Here is a 17,808-nt window from a genome sequence, read left to right as displayed (position 1 = left end):
TCCGGGGTCCCACCCCGGGGTCCCACCCCGGGGTCCCGCTCCGGGGTCCTGCCCCGGGGTCCCACCCCGGGGTCCCACCCCGGGGTCCCACCCCGGGGTCCCGCTCCGGGGTCCCACCCCGGGGTCCCGCTCTGGGGTCCTGGGGCCGTTACCGGGTCGGTGGAAGTGCTGGACGCTGCTGCGGGTGGGGGCAGCGCCCTGGCGCGAGGGGGGCCCCGGGGTGCTGCTGGGGGGGCGGCTGTCCAGCCACTCCCGGATCGCCTGCGGGACAGCGGGGTCAGCCGGACCCTCCCCAATTTGGGGTCAGCCGGACCCTCCCCAATTCGGGGTCACCCGGACCCTCCCCAGTTCGGGGTCAGCAGGATCCTCCCCAATTCGGGGTCAGCCGGACCCTCCCCAATTCGGGATCACCCAGACCCTCCCCAGTTTGGGGTCAGCCGGACCCTCCCCAATTCGGGGTCAGCCGGACCCTCCCCAATTCGGGATTCCGCAGACCCTCCCCAATTCGGGGTCAGCCGGACCCTCCCCAATTCGGGATCCCCCAGACCCTCCCCAGTTCGGGGTCAGCCGGACCCTCCCCAATTCGGGATCCCCCAGACCCTCCCCAATTTGGGATCAGCCGGACCCTCCCCAATTCGGGATCCCCCAGACCCTCCCCAATTCCCACCACCCCCTCCCCAGTTTGGGGTCAGCTGGACCCTCCCCAATTCGGGGTCAGTCGGATTTTCCCCAATTCGGGATCCCCCAGACCCTCCCCAATTCCCAGCACCCCCTCCCCATTTCGGGATCCCCCAGACGCCCCCCAATTCCCACCACCCCCTCCCCAATTTGGGATCCCCAGACCCTCCCCAATTCCCAGCACCCCCTCCCCAATTTGGGATCCCCAGACCCTCCCCAATTCCCAGCACCCCCTCCCCAATTTGGGATCCCCAGACCCTCCCCAATTCCCAGCACCCCCTCCCCAATTTGGGATCCCCAGACCCTCCCCAATTCCCAGCACCCCCTCCCCAATTTGGAATCCCCCAGACCCTCCCCAATTCCCAGCACCCCGTCCTCAATTCGGGATCAGCTGGACCCTCCCCAATTCGGGATCAGCCGGACCCTCCCCAGTTCGGGATCCCCAGACCCTCCCCAATTCCCAGCACCCCCTCCCCAATTTGGGATCCCCAGACCCTCCCCAATTCCCAGCACCCCCTCCCCAATTTGGGATCCCCAGACCCTCCCCAATTCCCACCACCCCTCCTCCCTCAGCAATTCCGGGACTCACCTCTGGAGACGGAGGAGGAGACATGGATTTGGGAGACAGGGAGCGCTGCAGAAGGCAAGGATTGAATGAATTTCAACATTTTTTACTGAATTTTTAACATTTTTTTTACTCAACTTTAACGCTTGTTACCAAATTTTAACCATTTCAATAACCTCCACGAACCACAAATTATTACGACCTTGAACCAATTTCAGGCATATTAACGCTGCGATTTTATCCGATTATTCTAGAATTCCATCCCAGCTCGGCCGCCCTCCTATCCAGGCGGGATTCTCCCAAAAAAAGCCCCAAAAATCCGGGAATTCCTGCTGACCTCGCGGCTCCGGGGCAGCTCCACGTGCTCCATCAGCGAGTAGGTGAAGTGGGGCTCGTAGATCATCAGGTCGGGCCGCTCGATGTCCAGGATGGCTTTGTCCTTGGGGATGGCGGCCAGGTCCTTGTAGCCCAGCACCTCGTTGTCCATTTTGGCCTGGAACGGTGGAAAAACATCTTAATTTGGGGTGAAAAATGGAATTTTTACAAGGTCCTGGTAGCCCAGCACCTCGTTGTCCATTTTGGCCTGGAACGGTGGAAAAACGTCTTAATTTGGGTGAAAAATGGAATTTTTACAAGGTCCTTGTAGCCCAGCACCTCGTTGTCCATTTTGGCCTGGGAGGGTGGAAAAACTCCTCAATTTGGGGTGAAAAATCAAATTTTTACAAGGTCCTGGTAGGCCAGCACCTCGTTGTCCATTTTGGCTGGGAGGGTGGAAAAAACCCTTAATTTGGGGTGAAAAATGGAATTTTTACAAGGTCCTGGTAGCCCAGCACCTCGTTGTCCATTTTGGCCTGGAACGGTGGAAAAACATCTTAATTTGGGGTGAAAAATTGAATTTTTACAAGGTCCTTGTAGCCCAGCACCTCGTTGTCCATTTTGGCCTGGAACGGTGGAAAAACATCTTAATTTGGGGTGAAAAATGGAATTTTTACAAGGTCCTTGTAGCCCAGCACCTCGTTGTCCATTTTGGCCTGGAACGGTGGAAAAACATCTTAATTTGGGGTGAAAAATGGAATTTTTACAAGGTCCTTGTAGCCCAGCACCTCGTTGTCCATTTTGGCCTGGGAGCGTGGAAAAGCGTCTTAATTTGGGTGAAAAATGGATTTTTTACAAGGTCCTGGTAGCCCAGCACCTCGTTGTTCATTTTGGCCTGGGAGGGTGGAAAAAACCCTTAATTTGGGGTGAAAAATCAAATTTTTACAAGGTCCTTGTAGCCCAGCACCTCGTTGTCCATTTTGGCCTGGGAGGGTGGAAAAAACCCTTAATTTGGGGTGAAAAATGGAATTTTTACAAGGTCCTTGTAGCCCAGCACTTCGTTGTCCATTTTGGCCTGGGAGGGTGGAAAAAACCCTTAATTTGGGTGAAAAATTGAATTTTTAAAAGGTCCTCTTAGCCCAGCACCTCGTTGTCCATTTTGGCCTGGGAGGATGGAAAAGTTTCTTAATTTGGGGTGAAAAATGGAATTTTTACAAGGTCCTGGTAGCCCAGCACCTCGTTGTCCATTTTGGCCTGGGAGGATGAAAAACTCCTTAATTTGGGGTGAAAAATGGAATTTTTACAAGGTCCTTGTAGCCCAGCACCTCGTTGTCCATTTTGGCCTGGGAGGATGAAAAACTCCTTAATTTGGGTGAAAAATGGAATTTTTACAAGGTCTTTTTAGCCCAGGACAATATTGGCATGGGAAGAAGGAAAAAACCCTTAATTTGGGTGAAAAATGGAATTTTTACAAGGTCCTTTTAGCCCAGGACAATATTGGCATGGGAAGAAGGAAAGAAACGTTAATTTGGGGTGAAAAATGGAATTTTTACGAGGTCCTGGTAGCCCAGGACCATTTTGGCTCGGGAGGAGGAAAAAAATCCCCTTAATTTTGGGGTGCAGAAGGGGATTTTTGGGGATGGGGAGGGTTCCCCTCCATCCTGGTCAGTTTTGGGGTCCCCCCGCGGGTTTTGGGGTCCCACCGCGGGTTTGGGGGTCCCCCCGCGGGTTTTGGGGTCTCACCGCGGGTTTTGGGGTCCCAGGGCAGGTTTCGGGGTCCTCCCGAGGGTTTTGGGGTCCCACTGCAGATTTTGGGGTCCCAGGGCAGGTTTTGGGGTCCCAGCGCGGTTTTTGGGGTCCCGGAGCGGGTTTTAAGGTCCCCCCACGTGTTTTGGGGTCCCAGCGCGGGTTTTGGGGTCCCCCCGCGGGTTTCGGGGTCCCAGGGCAGGTTTCGGGGTTCCCCCGCGGGTTTTGGGGTCCCAGGGCCGGTTTCGGGGTCCCCCCGCGGGTTTCGGGGTCCCCCCGCGGGTTTCGGGGTCCCAGGGCAGGTTTCGGGGTCCCAGGGCAGGTTTCGGGGTCCCCCCGCGGGTTTCGGGGTCCCCCCGCGGGTTTCGGGGTCCCAGGGCAGGTTTCGGGGTCTCAGGGCAGGTTTCGGGGTCCCCCCGCGGGTTTGGGGGTCCCCCCGCGGGTTTCGGGGTCCCAGGGCAGGTTTCGGGGTCCCCCCGCGGGTTTCGGGGTCCCCCCGCGGGTTTGGGGGTCTCACCACGATGCTGGAGGGGGAGCCGGGCACGCTGGAGCCGCGCGAGGAGCAGACGCTCCCAGGGGAGGTCAGCGGCTGCTGGGGGAGACAAAAATGAGCATTGCACCCCAAAACCCTCCCTGGACCCCCCAAAACCTCTCCTGGACCCCCGAAATCCTCCTTAGACCCCCGAAATCCTCCTTAGACCCCCGAAATCCTCCCTGGACCCCCAAAAACCTTCCCTGGACCCCCCAAAATCCTCCCTGGACCCCCCAAAATCCTCCCTGGAACACCCAAAACCTTTCCTGGACCCCCAAGACCCTCCTGAGACCCCTAAAATCCTCCTTGGACCCCCCAAAACTTTCCCTGGACCCCCCAAAACCTTTCCTGGACCCCCAAGTCCTTCTCGGGACCCCAAAACCATCTTTGGACCCCCCCAAACCTCTCCTGGACCCCCAAAATCCTCCTTGGACCCCCCAATACTCTTCCTTGGACCCTCAAGATCCTCCCTGGACCCCCCATTATAATTCCCTGAACCCCCAAAACCTTCCCTGGACCCCCCAAAACCTTTCCTGGACCCCTCAAGATCCTCTCTGGACTCCCCAAACCCTCCCGGGACCCCCCAAAACCCCCCAAAACCCCCCCAGCCCCCCACCTTGTGCAGCCGTTCCATTCAGCCGCGGCCGGGCTGGGCTCAGTGCCAGGCGCCTGTGGGGGCACAGCGGGGTCCGGGCACGGCCAGGGTGGGCACGGAGACCCCCGAACCCCCGGGATGGGGGTCCCACCGCCCACCGCCCCCCGGGCACGGCCAGGGTGGGCACGGAGACCCCCAAAACCCACCCGGGATGGGGGTCCCACCGCCCACCGCCCCCCGCACCCCGGGCACGGCCAGGGTGGGCACGGAGACCCCCGAACCCCCGGGATGGGGGTCCCACCGCCCCCCGCACCCCGGGCACGGCCAGGGTGGGCACGGAGACCCCCGAACCCCCGGGATGGGGCTCCCACTGCCCACCGGGCACTGCCAGGGTGGGCACGGAGACCCCGAAACCCCCCGGGATGGGGGTCCCACTGCCCACCGGGCACTGCCAGGGTGGGCACAGAGACCCCCGAAACCCACCCGGGATGGGGGTCCCACTGCCCCCCGGGCACTGCCAGGGTGGGCACAGAGAACCCCGAAACCCCCTGGGATGGGGGTCCCACCGCCCACCACCCCCATCCACCGGGCACGGCCAGGGTGGGCACGGAGACCCCCAAAACCCACCCGGGCTGGGGGTCCCACTGCCCACTGCCCACTGCTCCCCGGGCACGGCCAGGGTGGGCACGGAGACCCCCGAAACCCCCCGGGTTGGGGGTCCCACTGTCCCCCGGGCACCAGGGTGGGCACGGAGACCCCCGAAACCCCCCGGGTTGGGGGTCCCACTGTCCCCCGGGCACCAGGGTGGGCACGGAGACCCCCAAACCCCACCCAGGATGGGGGTCCCACTGCCCATTGCCCACCGGGCACTGCCAGGGAGGGCACAGGAGGGGACAGGGGGTGACAGAGGGGACAGGGTGGGACAGGAGGGGACAGGGCGGGACAGGATGGGACACAAAGGGACAGGAGGGGACGGAGGGGACAAGGGGGGACAGGGGGGACAGGAGGGGACAGAGGGGACAGGAGGGGACAGGAGGGGACAGAGGGGACAGAGGGGACAGGAGGGGACAGAGGGGACAGAGGGGACAAGGGGGGACAGGGGGGACAGGAGGGGACAGAGAGGACAGGAGGGGACAGGAGGGGACAGGAGGGGACAGGAGGGGACAGGGGGGGACACAAAGGGACAGGAGGGGACAGGAGGGGACAGAGGGGACAGGAGGGGACAGGAGGGGACAGGAGGGGACGGGGGGGACAGGGGGTGACAGAGGGGACAGAGGGGACAGGAGGGGACAGGAGGGGACAGAGGGGACAGAGGGGACAGGAGGGGACAGGGGGGGACAGGAGGGGACAGGAGGGGACAGAGGGGACAGGAGGGGACAGAGGGGACAGGGGGGGACAGGAGGGGACACAAAGGGACAGGATGTGACAGGGGGTGACAGAGGGGGACAGAGGGGGACAGAGGGGGACAGGAGGTGACAGGAGGGGACAGGGGGGGACAGAGGGGACAGGAGGGGACAGAGGGGACAGGGGGGGACACAAAGGGACAGGAGGTGACAGGGGGTGACAGAGGGGGACAGAGGGGGACAGAGGGGGACAGGAGGTGACAGGAGGGGACAGGAGGGGACAGGAGGGGACAGGAGGGGACAGGAGGGGACAGAGGGGACAGGGGGGGACACAAAGTGACAGGAGGTGACAGGGGGTGACAGGGGGGGACAGGAGGGGACAGGAGGTGACAGGGGGGGACAGAGGGGGACAGAGGGGGACAGAGGGGGACAGAGGGGGACAGGAGGTGACAGGAGGTGACAGGAGGGGACAGGAGGGGACAGGAGGGGACAGGAGGGGACAGAGGGGACAGGGGGGGACACAAAGTGACAGGAGGTGACAGGGGGGGACAGGGGGGGACAGGAGGGGACAGGAGGTGACAGGGGGTGACAGAGGGGGACAGGAGGTGACAGGGGGGACAGGGGGGACCCCTCACTCACCGCTGCCTCTGCGGCTCCGCATCCCCCTGGGCTGGGGCTCGGCCGGTCCCTCTGCAAGGACAGGGCGGAGGTGGCGGTGAGCCGCAGGGTGACAAAGCCACCCCGCGCTGTCCCCGCGCTGTCCCCGCGTCCCCCCCTGCCCGCTGGCTGCTGACGGCGCTGGCAGTGTCGCCCTTTTGTCGCCCTTTTGTCGCCCTTTTGTCGCCCGGGCTCCAGAAGGCTCCAGCGGCAGCGGAGCGGGCCCGGCTCCCCCGGCGCCGCGGGGCTCGGGCCCGGCCGCGCTCGAACGGCTCAAAGGGGCGGACAAAGGGGAAAATTCCCCATTCTGCTCCTCGGTCTCCATCCCCCATTCCCCGTTCTCCATCCCCCGTTCCCAATTCTCCATCTCCCGTTCCCCATTCTGCGTCCGGCTCCTCATTCTCCATCCCCCGTTCCCCATTCTCCATCCCCCATTCCCAATTCTCCATCCCCCATTCCCAATTCTCCATCCCCCATTCCCAATTCTCCATCTCCCAATTCCCCATTCTGCATCCCGGGTCCCCATTCTCCATCCCCCGTTCCCAATTCTCCATTCCCAATTCCCAATTCCCCATTCTGTGTCCGGCTCCTCGGTCTCCATCCCCCATTCCCAATTCTCCATCCCCCATTCCCAATTCTCCATCCCCCGTTCCCAATTCTCCATCCCCCACTCCCAATTCCCCATTCTGAGTCCCGGCTCCTCGTTCTCCATCCCCCATTCCCAATTCTCCATCCTCCCGATTCTCCATCCCCCATTCCCCATTTCCCATTCCCCATTTTCAATCCCCATTTCCCATTCCCAGTTCCCCATTTCCCATTCCCAATTCCCCATCCCCCATTTCCCCATTCCAAATTTCCCATTTTCAATCCCCATTTCCCATTCCCCATTTTCAATCCCCATTTCCCATTCTCCATCTCCCATTCCCAATTCCCAATTTCCCATTCCCCATCCCCCATTCCCAATTTCCCATTTTCAATCCCCATTTCCCATTCTCCATCTCCCATTCCCAATTCCCCATCCCCCATTTCCCCATTCCCAATTTCCCATTTTCCATTCCCCGCTCTCTTCCAAACTTCTCCTTTCAGAAAAGCTTGGGGAGAGTTCCTGAGAGCCGGGCGGTGACAGTGACACAGTGACAGTGACAGCGACAGTGATACAATGACAGTGACACAGTGACAGTGACAGTGAGAATGACAGTGACAGTGACAGCGACAGTGACACAATGACAGTGACACAGTTACAGTGACAGCGACAGTGACAGTGACAGCGACAGTGACACAATGACATTGACACAGTGACAGTGACAGTGAGAATGACAGTGACAGTGACAGCGACAGTGACACAATGACAGTGACACAGTGACAGTGAAACAGTGACAGTGATAGTGACACAATGACAGTGACACAGTGACACAGTGACAGTGAGAATGACAGTGACAGTGACAGCGACAGCGACAGTGACACAATGACAGTGACACAGTGACAGTGACAGTGAGAATGACAGTGACAGTGACAGTGACAGCGACACAATGACAGTGACACAATGACAGTGACAGTGACACAATGACATTGACACAGTGACAGTGACAGTGAGAATGACAGTGACAGTGACAGCGACAGTGACAGTGACACAATGACAGTGACACAGTGACAGTGACAGTGAGAATGACAGTGACAGTGACAGTGACAGCGACACAATGACAGTGACACAATGACAGTGACAGTGACACAATGACATTGACACAGTGACAGTGACAGTGAGAATGACAGTGACAGTGACAGCGACAGTGACAGCGACAGTGACACAATGACAGTGACACAGTGACAGTGACAGTGGCAGTGACACAGTGACATTGGCAGCGACAGCGATACTGTGACAGTGACACAGTGACAGTGACACAGTGACAGTGACACAGTGACAGTGACAGTGACACTGTGACAGTGACAGTGACATTGACAGTGACAGCGACAGTGACATAGTGACAATGACAGTGACACTGTAACAGTGACACAGTGACAGTGACACAGTGACAGTGACAGTGAAAATGACAGTGACAGTGACAGCGACAGTGACACAATGACAGTGACACAGTGACAGTGACAGTGACATTGACAGTGACATTGACAGTGACAGCGACAGTGACACAGTGACAATGACAGTGACACAGTGACAGTGAAACAGTGACAGCAACAGTGACAATAACAGTGACAGTGACAGTGACACAGTGACAGTGACACAGTGACAGTGACACAGTGACAGTGACAGCAGCGAGAGCAGCCCCGGCCCTGAACCCCAACCCCACAGCTGGGCACGGGGGTGGCACCGCCTTTGGGGACCCCCACCCCGCTGTCCCCCACCCCAAAGCTGGGCACGGGGGTGGCACCGCCTTTGGGGACCCCCACCCCACAGCTGGGCACGGGGGTGGCACCGGCTTTGGGGACCCCCACCCCAAAGCTGGGCAGGAGGGTGGCACCGCCTTTGGGGACCCCCACCCCAAAGCTGGGCACAGGGGTGACACCACTGTTGGGGACCCCCACCCCAAAGCTGGGCACGGGGGTGGCACCGGCTTTGGGGACCCCCACCCCAAAGCTGAGCAGGAGGGTGGCACCGCCTTTGGGGACCCCCACCCCAAAGCTGAGCAGGAGGGTGGCACCGCCTTTGGGGACCCCCACCCCAAAGCTGGGCACGGGAGTGGCACCGCCTTTGGGGACCCCCACCCCGCTGTCCCCCACCCCACAGCTGGGCACAGGGGTGACACCGGCTTTGGGGACACCAAACCCCAAAGCTGGGCACGGGAGTGGCACCGCCTTTGGGGACCCCCACCCCGCTGTCCCCCACCCCACAGCTGGGCACAGGGGTGACACCGGCTTTGGGGACACCAAACCCCACAGCTGGGCACGGGGGTGGCACCGGATTTGGGGACCCCCACCCCGCTGTCCCCCACCCCACAGCTGGGCACAGGGGTGACACCGCCTTTAGGGACCCCCACCCCACAGCTGGGCACGGGGGTGGCACCGCCTTTGGGGACCCCCACCCCGCTGTCCCCCACCCCAAAGCTGGGCACGGGGTGGCACCGCCTTTGGGGACCCCACCCCGCTGTCCCCCGGCCCCGCGGGCGCTGAAGGTCGCGGGGACGCAGCGGGAACACCCCGGGGCGCTCCGGGAGCATCGCGGAGGGCGCGGGAGGAGCGAGCCCCGCCGGAACCCCGGGGAGGGGTCCCGTGAGACCCCCCCCACCCATCCGCCACAAAGAACCCCCAAATTCGGCGCCGGGACGGGGCTTTCTTTTTAAGGCGCTGCCGGGGGAGCGGGATGGGCACAAGGGTGGCATTGTGCGGGCGGGCACGGCCGTGAGTGAGCTCACGCTTTCCAGCGCCGGAGCCAGCCGTGCCCCCGGGGACGCGGGGACAGCGGCGGGGACAGCGAGCGGGCGGAGGCGATGGCGGAGAACGGGAGCGGCGGCGGGGAAAAGGGAAAACGAACCCGAGCCGGGCGTTCCGAGAGACGCCACAAAAGCTGCGCCAACACCTCGGCCGCGGTGCCCTCCGCCCCTCCCCGCGCTCCGGGGAACCGGGCACGGCTTATCGGGCGCTCGCAGGGAGCCGCCGCCCCGCCGGCAGCCGCGTTCCCCGTGGCAACCCCCGATGGCCCCGCGGCTCCGCTGCCAGGTGCCCGGCGTGGCCCGAGATAAGCGCGGCGCGGCTGTTTGGGATTTTCCCGGCGCGGAGGGGACGAGGGGGGCACGCAGCGGGTCCCACTCCCACTCAGGGCGGTGCTGAGGGGACAGAAAAGGGCTGGGAGCGTGGGGAGAGGGAGCGAGGTGGAGGAAGGAAGGAAGGAAGGATGGATGGATGGATGGATGGACAGACGGACAGGACGCGGGTGGGTGGGGAGAGGCAGGGGGGCACGCAGCGGGTCCCACTCCCACTCAGGGCGGTGCTGAGGGGACAGAAAAGGGCTGGGAGCGTGGGGAGAGGGAGCGAGGTGGAGGAAGGATAGATGGATGGATGGATGGACAGACGGACAGGACACGGGTGGGGAGTGGGGAAAGGCGGGGGGGAGCAGCGGGTCCCACTCCCACTCAGGGCGATGCTGAGGGGAGAGAAAAGGGCTGGGAGCGTGGGAAGAGGGAGCGAGGTGGAGGAAGGAAGGAAGGAAGGATGGATGGATGGACAGACGGACAGGACACGCATGTGTGGGTGGGGAGAGGCAGGGGGGGAGCAGCGGGTCGCACTCCCACTCAGGGCGGTGCTGAGGGGACAGAAAAGGGCTGGGAGCGTGGGGAGAGGGAGCGAGGTGGAGGAAGGAAGGAAGGAAGGATGGATGGATGGACAGACGGACAGGACGCGGGTGGGTGGGGAGAGGCAGGGGGGCACGCAGCGGGTCCCACTCCCACTCAGGGCGGTGCTGAGGGGACAGAAAAGGGCTGGGAGCGTGGGGAGAGGGAGCGAGGTGGAGGAAGGAAGGAAGGACGGATGGATGGATGGAAGGACGGACGGACAGGACGCGCGGGCGGGGCTCACCGGGATGGAGGAGAAGGGGAGCCGGGGCCGTGCAGCCGCGGGAAGAGGCCGCCTCCCGCCTCCCGGCTCCCGGTTCCCGGCTCCCGGTTCCCTCCTCCCCACCCCGAGGAAATCCGGATTTGACATTTCGCAGCCGCCAAAGCCATCAGGGCCCGGCCCCGAGCCAGGGGCCAGGCCGGGAGATCCGCCCCTCACGGCCCTTTGGAGGGGGGGGATGGAGCAGGAGGGGACCCCCAGCCTTCCTCCATCACCCTCCTCCTCCTCCTCCTCCCTGCCCGTGTGCCCGAGCGGCGGGGACAGCGGCGGGGACAGCGGCGGGGACAGCGGCGGGGACAGCCGGGGTCACAAGTTCCCCGAGCAGACGGTTCCCGGCAGCCTGGGAACGGCGTCCGGTGCTGCCCAGCCCACCCCGGCCTCCTCCTCCTCCTCCTCCTCCTCCTCCTCCTCCCACCACAACCCCCAAACACGCGAGGCCCGGAGCATCCTCGCCGCTCACCGGGGAAACTGAGGCACACGCGGGGCCTCACCGGCAATTTGATCGCGGCAGCGACGAGCCCCGGGCAGCGCGGGGGTCCCCGAGCCGCGGCTCGCCGGTGTCCGGTTCCTCCCTGGTCCCGTTTCTGCCATCCCCGCCGGGCCACCAGCTGCCAGCCCCGGGCTGCCATGGACGCGGCTGCCCCGTGCCTCAGTTTCCCCGGATGCGGGGAGCACCACCCCGCGCCCAGCGCATCCCGCAGCGGATGGAGATGAAGGAGGAATTTCCACCTCCTCGCTCCCTCCCCACCCGCGGAATCTGCGCCAGCCCCGCCAGGAGCTGGTTTAGAGGGGGGGAACCCCAAAATTGCCGATGGGGGCGGGGGGCTCCTCGGCCGGGCCCCCCTGCCCCCATTGTGAAAAAGTGCATTGCCTTGTTTGTCCATCAAGAGTGAAATTAGGGTAGAGGAAAAGGGTAAAAATCAACTGTTGCCAGCACAACGCGGAGAAGACACGAAAAATAAAAGTATAAAAAGGGACGGAAGAGAGGGAAGGGTGTCAGCCCTTGGCGGAGCGCAGACTCCCCAGCTGCACCCGGCGCTGTTTGCTCGCTATCATCGAGACAATTATTGATTGATCTTAAAAGGCTGAATCGAATTATTCGCCTCAGTTGATAACACCGACGGCCACGCCGCAGCCCGCTTTGGCCTCACGTGGCTGCTAATCCGGGATTAGCGCGGGATTAGCCCCGCTCATCCCGCACGCCGAGGGACCCGCTGCGGATGGGTGGCCCCGCGGCAACCCCCGGTGGCCCCGGGCTTTGCCAGCCGGGGGGTTTGGGGGGTTCCCCTGCGCCCCAAAACCCCCGCGGCTCTGCCAGCCCCGTGGCACACGCAGCACTGGGGGCTTCAATGGGGGGTGGGCGCCCCAAAACTGCGCCTGGGGCCACCAGAGCGGGGCCCGAACTCGCCAGGACACCGGGAGGTGGATGGGGGTCCCGAGGTGCTGGGTGGTGGTCCTGGAAATAGCCCAGCCTGGCCAGGGGTCCCGAGGTGGCCAATTGGTGGTCCCAGAATTAGCCCAACCTGCCCAGGGGTCCCAAGGTGCTGGGTGGTGGTCCCACCATTAGTCCAGCCTGGCCAGGGGTCCCAAAGTGGCCAGTTGGTGGTCCCACCATTAGCCCAAACTGGCCAGGGGTCCCGAGGTGCTGGGTGGTGGTCCCACCATTAGCCCAGCCTGGCCAGGGGTCCCGAGGTGGCCCTGGAATTATCCCAGCCTAGCCAGGGGTCCCGAGGTGCTGGGTGGTGGTCCCACCATTAGCCCAGCCTGGCCAGGAGTCCCAAAGTGGCCAGTTGGTGGTCCCAGTGTTAGCCCAAACTGGCCAGGGGTCCCAAGGTGCTGGGTGGTGGTCCCAGCATTATCCCAGCCTGATCGGGGGTCCCGAGGTGGCCCTGGAATTATCCCAGCCTGGCCAGGGGTCCCGAGGTGGCCAGTTGGTGGTCCCACCATTAGCCCAGCCTGATCGGGGGTCCCGAGGTGGCCCTGGAATTATCCCAGCCTGGCCAGGGGTCCCGAGGTGGCCCAGTTGGTGGCCCAGCATTAGCCCAAACTGGCCAGGGGTCCCAAAGTGGCCATTGGTGGTCCCAGAATTAGCCCAAACTGGCCAGGGGTCCCAAAGTGGCCAATTGGTGGTCCCAGAATTAACCCAGCCTGGCTAGGGGTCCTGAGGTGGCCCAGTGGTGGTCCCACCATTAGCCCAGCCTGATCTGGGGTCCCGAGGTGGCCAATTGGTGGTCCCAGCATTAGCCCAGCCTGGCCAGGGGTCCCGAGGTGCCAGTTGGTGGCCCTGGAATTATCCCAGCCTGGTCAGGGGTCCCAAAGTGGCCAATTGGTGGTCCCACCATTAGCCCAACCTGCCCAGGGGTCCCAAGGTGCTGGGTGGTGGTCCCAGCATTAGCCCAGCCTGCCCAGGGGTCCCGAGGTGCCCGTTGGTGGCCCTGGCACTAGCCCACCCTGGCCACCCACCCTGCGTGCCCACAGCCACCAGCTGAACCCCTCCATCCACAGCCACAAGATGAGGGGGGGACGCCCCAAATCTGCACCCCCAAATTCTCCCCCTAAATCAACCCCCGCCCCATGCTCTGTGGGGAAACGGGAATTTGGCCCCTCCGGGGTTTTTTTGGCTCCAAAATTCCGTGTCCGCGGTAAAAACGCCACCCCCCCCGCGGTCGGGCAGGGTGGGATTGGGGGGTTCCCTCCCCAGAAACAGCGCTGAGACCCCCCCCCCCAAATTCACCGCTGAGGTGGGGCCGGGCTCCTCCTCCCTCTGCCCCCGTGGCGATGTCCCTGGGGAACGGGGACACGCGTGGCCCGGGGAGGGATCCCCGCGTCCCCCCGCGTGGGCAGCAGCACCGGACAAGGTGAGGGCCAAACTGTGGGGGCACCCCCGAGCCCCCCCGGCAGCGGAAAGCGACGGGAAAACGGAGAGCGGCCGCCAAGAACCGGCCCCACCCGTGTCGTCCCCACCCGTGTCGCGCCCCTCCGGAGCCGCTCACTCACCTAAACCCGGGGGCACCGCATCCCTCCGGCCGCGGGGGGATGGCGTGGGCGAGAGGAGGCCCCGAGTCACGCGTGGGCTCCCGGGGGTGCCGCGGGGGCGGGCGAACGGGCGAGCGGGGCTATCAGCCCCCGCCAGCCCCGCCGATAACCGGGGCTGGGCCGGGCCGGGCCGGGCCGGGCGTGCGGGGAGCGCAGGGTGGAGGGGGTGCGTGGCTTCCCAGCGAGCGTGGGGGGGTTTCTCGTGGCCGCGTGGGTGCCGCTCGCCCCTCCGCAGCCCGCTGCTGCCTCCGTGGCCCTTTCCCGACGAGAGGAGGATTAGCCGGCATCATGACGAAGCACTATCGGCCGCCGCTCCTCCCCGCTTAGCCCGGCACAAAAGCGGGAGGAAAACAGCAAAAAAAAACCCCAAAAACCCACCCGGACCCCTCTGCCCGCACCCCCGCACCTCGCTGGGCACCGGGCGGGGCAGCCCCGCTGCCCACGGGAGGGATTTGGGCACCCCCGGCCCCTCTCGGGGTGGGGCTGCGGCAGCGTGGGGGTGGCACCCCCCACCCAACGCGACCCCCGGGCCGGGGGCTGGGGGTGCTGCTCCCACCCCCCGCGGCCCCGGGAGGGGAAATCCAGCGGGATTTCAGCCCACGGAGGGTGGGAGGCGCTGGGGATGGGCCAGAACCCAGCGCTGGGCGCTGCCGTGGGGAGAGGATGCCCCCCACGCCCCCCGCACATCCCGGGGGTCGCGGTCCGGCCCCGCCGCGGGGCAAGGGCAGGGCAGGGGGGCTGCGGCCGCCTCCATCCCCCGGGAAGGCGATCCCGGTATGCCGGTACCGCGGCGCGGGAGCGGAGCCGGGGGCGGCGGGGCTGCCGCAGCGCCGGGGCGCGGAGTCTATTCCCGGCTCTGAGTGGGAGCGCTGCCTGGCGACAGCAGCTCCTTCCCGGGGCTCCTCCTCGCACCTTCTGCTCTCCGCTGCCTCAGTTTCCCCCCCACCCGCCTCAGCAGAGCCCCCTCCGCGTGCACACCGGGTGGGGTGGACACGCGTGGGGAGGCAGAGCCTGGGGTGTGGCCGCGGGTGGACGCGCCGGGGGGGGCACATCTGGGAGGAGAGACACGCGGGGCTGCACATCTGGGGGGGATACAGGCCCAGAGGTGAACATCTGGCGGGGATACACCCCCCGGGGGGTTCCCACGCGTGTCCTTCAGCGCCAGGGCCCCGCCACGCCGCCGTTCCCCCCGCGCCGGGGCCGTGCCCGTGGATCGGCGAGGCCGCGGCCGCTGTAACCCAGTTTTCTCAAGCATGAAGCGCCGATCGCGGCGGCTGCTCGGCGGCCGCCACCTGCGCCCGGGGCTGCTCGGGATGCTGAGCGGGCCGCGGCCGCCACCGGGGACCGGCACCCACCGGGGACCGGCACCCACCGGGGATCGGCACCCACCGGGGACCGGCACCCACCGGGGACCGGCACCCACCGGGGGCTCGGCACCCACGGGGGCGCGGCACCCACCGGGGGGACCGGCACCCACCGGGAACCGGCACCCACCGGGGATCGGCATTCACCAGGGCTGGGCACCCACCGGGGCTCGGCACCCACGGGGGCTGCTGACCCGGCCGCGGCCGCCACCGGGGACCAGCACCCAACCGGGGCTCGGCCCCTCCCGGCCGCAGCATCCACCGGAGACCGGTCCCCACGGGGGACCGGCACCCACCGGGGATCGGCACCCACCGGGGACCGGCATCCACCGTGGGGGGGGAGCGGCCCTCTCGGCCGCAGCATCCACCGGAGACCGGTCCCCACCGGGGCTCGGCCCCCACCGGGACTCGGCCCCTCCCGGCCGCAGCATCCACCGGGGATCGGCACCCACCGGGGATCCTAACCCGGCCGCGGCACCCACCGGGGCTCGGCCCCTCCCGGCCGCGGCACCCACCGGGGATCGGCCCCCACCGGGGGGGGGGGATCGGCCCTCGCGGCCGCAGCATCCACCGGAGACCGGTCCCCACCGGGGCTCGGCATCCACCGGAGACCGGCCCTCCCGGCCGCGGCATCCACCGGGGCTCGGCACCCACCGGGGATCCTAACCCGGCCGCCGCATCCACCGGGGCTCGGCACCCACCGGAGACCGGCCCTCCCGGCCGCAGCATCCACCGGGGCTCGGCCCCTCCCGGCCGCGGGGACGGCGGGAGGAGCCCGGGGACGGCCCGGCCCGGCTCCATCCCGCGGCACGCAGCGGCCCGTGCCCCCCCCGAAACCGGCCGTGCACCCCAAAACCTTCCCGCTGGCTCAGCCCGGTCCCGGCCTGCCCGGGGGTACCGGGGGGTGCCCGGTCAGGCCCTACCTTCAGCGGAGCCCATGGGCCGCCGCCGGCAGCGCTGCCGCTCCGCCGGGAGCCATCCCCGCGCCGAGCATCGCCCGCGCCGCCCGCGCGTTGCCGCGGCGACCGCCGCCCGCAGCCGCGGAGGGAGCGGGGCGGGACCGGCCCCGCGCCCCGGGAGCGGCGGGAGGCGGGGGCAGGGCCGGGGCGGAGGGGTGCGGGAGCGGCCTGGGGCTCCGAGAGGATGGGGGAGAGCAGGAGGGTCCCCTGGATTCAGTGAGGGATGGAGGAGGGCAGGACAATTCCCTGGATTCAGTGAGGGATGGAGGAGGTGCAGGAGGATCCTGTGGGTTCTGAGGGATGGAGAAGGGCAGGAGGATCCTGTGGGTTCAGAGGGATGGAGGAGGGCAGGACAATTCCCTGGATTCAGTGAGGGATGGAGGAGAGCAGGAGGATCCTGTGGGTTCAGAGGGATGGATGAGTGCAGGATAATTCCCTGGATTCAGTGAGGGATGGAGGAGAGCAGGAGGAGCCTGTGGGTTCACAGAGGGATGGAGGAGGTGCAGGACAATCCTGTGGATTTAGAGAAAGATGGAGGATGTGCAGGAGCATCCTGTGGGTTTAGAGAGGATGGAGGAGAGCAGAAAGCATCCTGTGTGTTTGAAGAGGGATGGAGGAGGTACAGAAAAATCTTGTGGGTTTGGAGAGGGATGGGGGAGAGCAGGAGCATCCTGTGGGTTCAGAGGGATGAGGGAGTGCAGGACAATTCCCTGGATTCAGTGAGGGATGGAGGAGTGCAGGAGGATCCTGTGGGTTCTGAAGGATGGAGGAGTGCAGGACAATCCTGTGGATTTAGAGAAAGATGGAGGAGAGCAGAAAGCATCCTGTGTGTTTGAAGAGGGATGGAGGAGGTACAGAAAAATCTTGTGGGTTTGGAGAGGGATGGGGGAGAGCAGGAGCATCCTGTGGGTTCAGAGGGATGAGGGAGTGCAGGACAATTCCCTGGATTCAGTGAGGGATGGAGGAGTGCAGGAGGATCCTGTGGGTTCTGAGAGGGATGGAGGAGTGCAGGACAATCCTGTGGGTTTGAAGAGGGATGGAGGAGGGCAGGAGCAGCCTGTGGGTTCTGAGAGGGATGGAGGAGGTGCAGGACAATTCCCGGGATTCAGTGAGGGATGGAGGAGTGCAGGAGGATCCTGTGGGTTCAGAGGGATGAGGGAGAGCAGGAGGATCCCCTGGATTTAGTGAGGGATGGAGGAGTGCAGGAGGATCCTGTGGGTTCAGAGGGATGAGGGAGAGCAGGAGGATCCTGTGGGTTCTGAGGGATGGAGGAGTGCAGGAGGATCCTGTGGGTTCTGAGGGATGGAGGAGTGCAGGACAATCCTGTGGATTTAGAGAAAGATGGAGGATGTGCAGGAGCATCCTGTGGGTTTAGAGAGGATGGAGGAGAGCAGAAAGCATCCTGTGGGTTTAGAGAGGGATGGAGGAGGTGCAGGAGGATTCTGTGGGTTCAGAGAG

At 64.7% G+C, this 17,808-nt stretch overlaps 1 protein-coding gene across 1 annotated transcript in view; it reads right to left on the bottom strand.

The window, feature by feature from the left end:
• DMTN (dematin actin binding protein) overlaps positions 1-16,460 on the bottom strand; it is a 31,136-nt gene extending 14,676 nt beyond the window's left edge. Inside the window, exons 1-7 of the mRNA XM_085559096.1 lie at positions 16,315-16,460; positions 6,414-6,464; positions 4,453-4,505; positions 3,822-3,896; positions 1,581-1,736; positions 1,268-1,312; positions 153-261 (exon numbers count right to left, since the gene is read on the bottom strand). Of these exons, the coding sequence (XP_085415222.1) occupies positions 153-261; positions 1,268-1,312; positions 1,581-1,736; positions 3,822-3,896; positions 4,453-4,470 (403 nt within the window). The 5' untranslated portion in view covers positions 4,471-4,505; positions 6,414-6,464; positions 16,315-16,460. The remainder of the gene's footprint in view (positions 1-152; positions 262-1,267; positions 1,313-1,580; positions 1,737-3,821; positions 3,897-4,452; positions 4,506-6,413; positions 6,465-16,314) is intronic.
• Between the last annotated feature and the right edge of the window lie 1,348 nt (positions 16,461-17,808).

This window comes from Lonchura striata, chromosome 22, assembly GCF_050655825.1.
Source record: "Lonchura striata isolate lonStrDom1 chromosome 22, ASM5065582v1, whole genome shotgun sequence".
Taxonomy (NCBI): Eukaryota; Metazoa; Chordata; class Aves; order Passeriformes; family Estrildidae; genus Lonchura; species Lonchura striata.
This window is presented reverse-complemented; position numbering and strand designations above follow the sequence as displayed.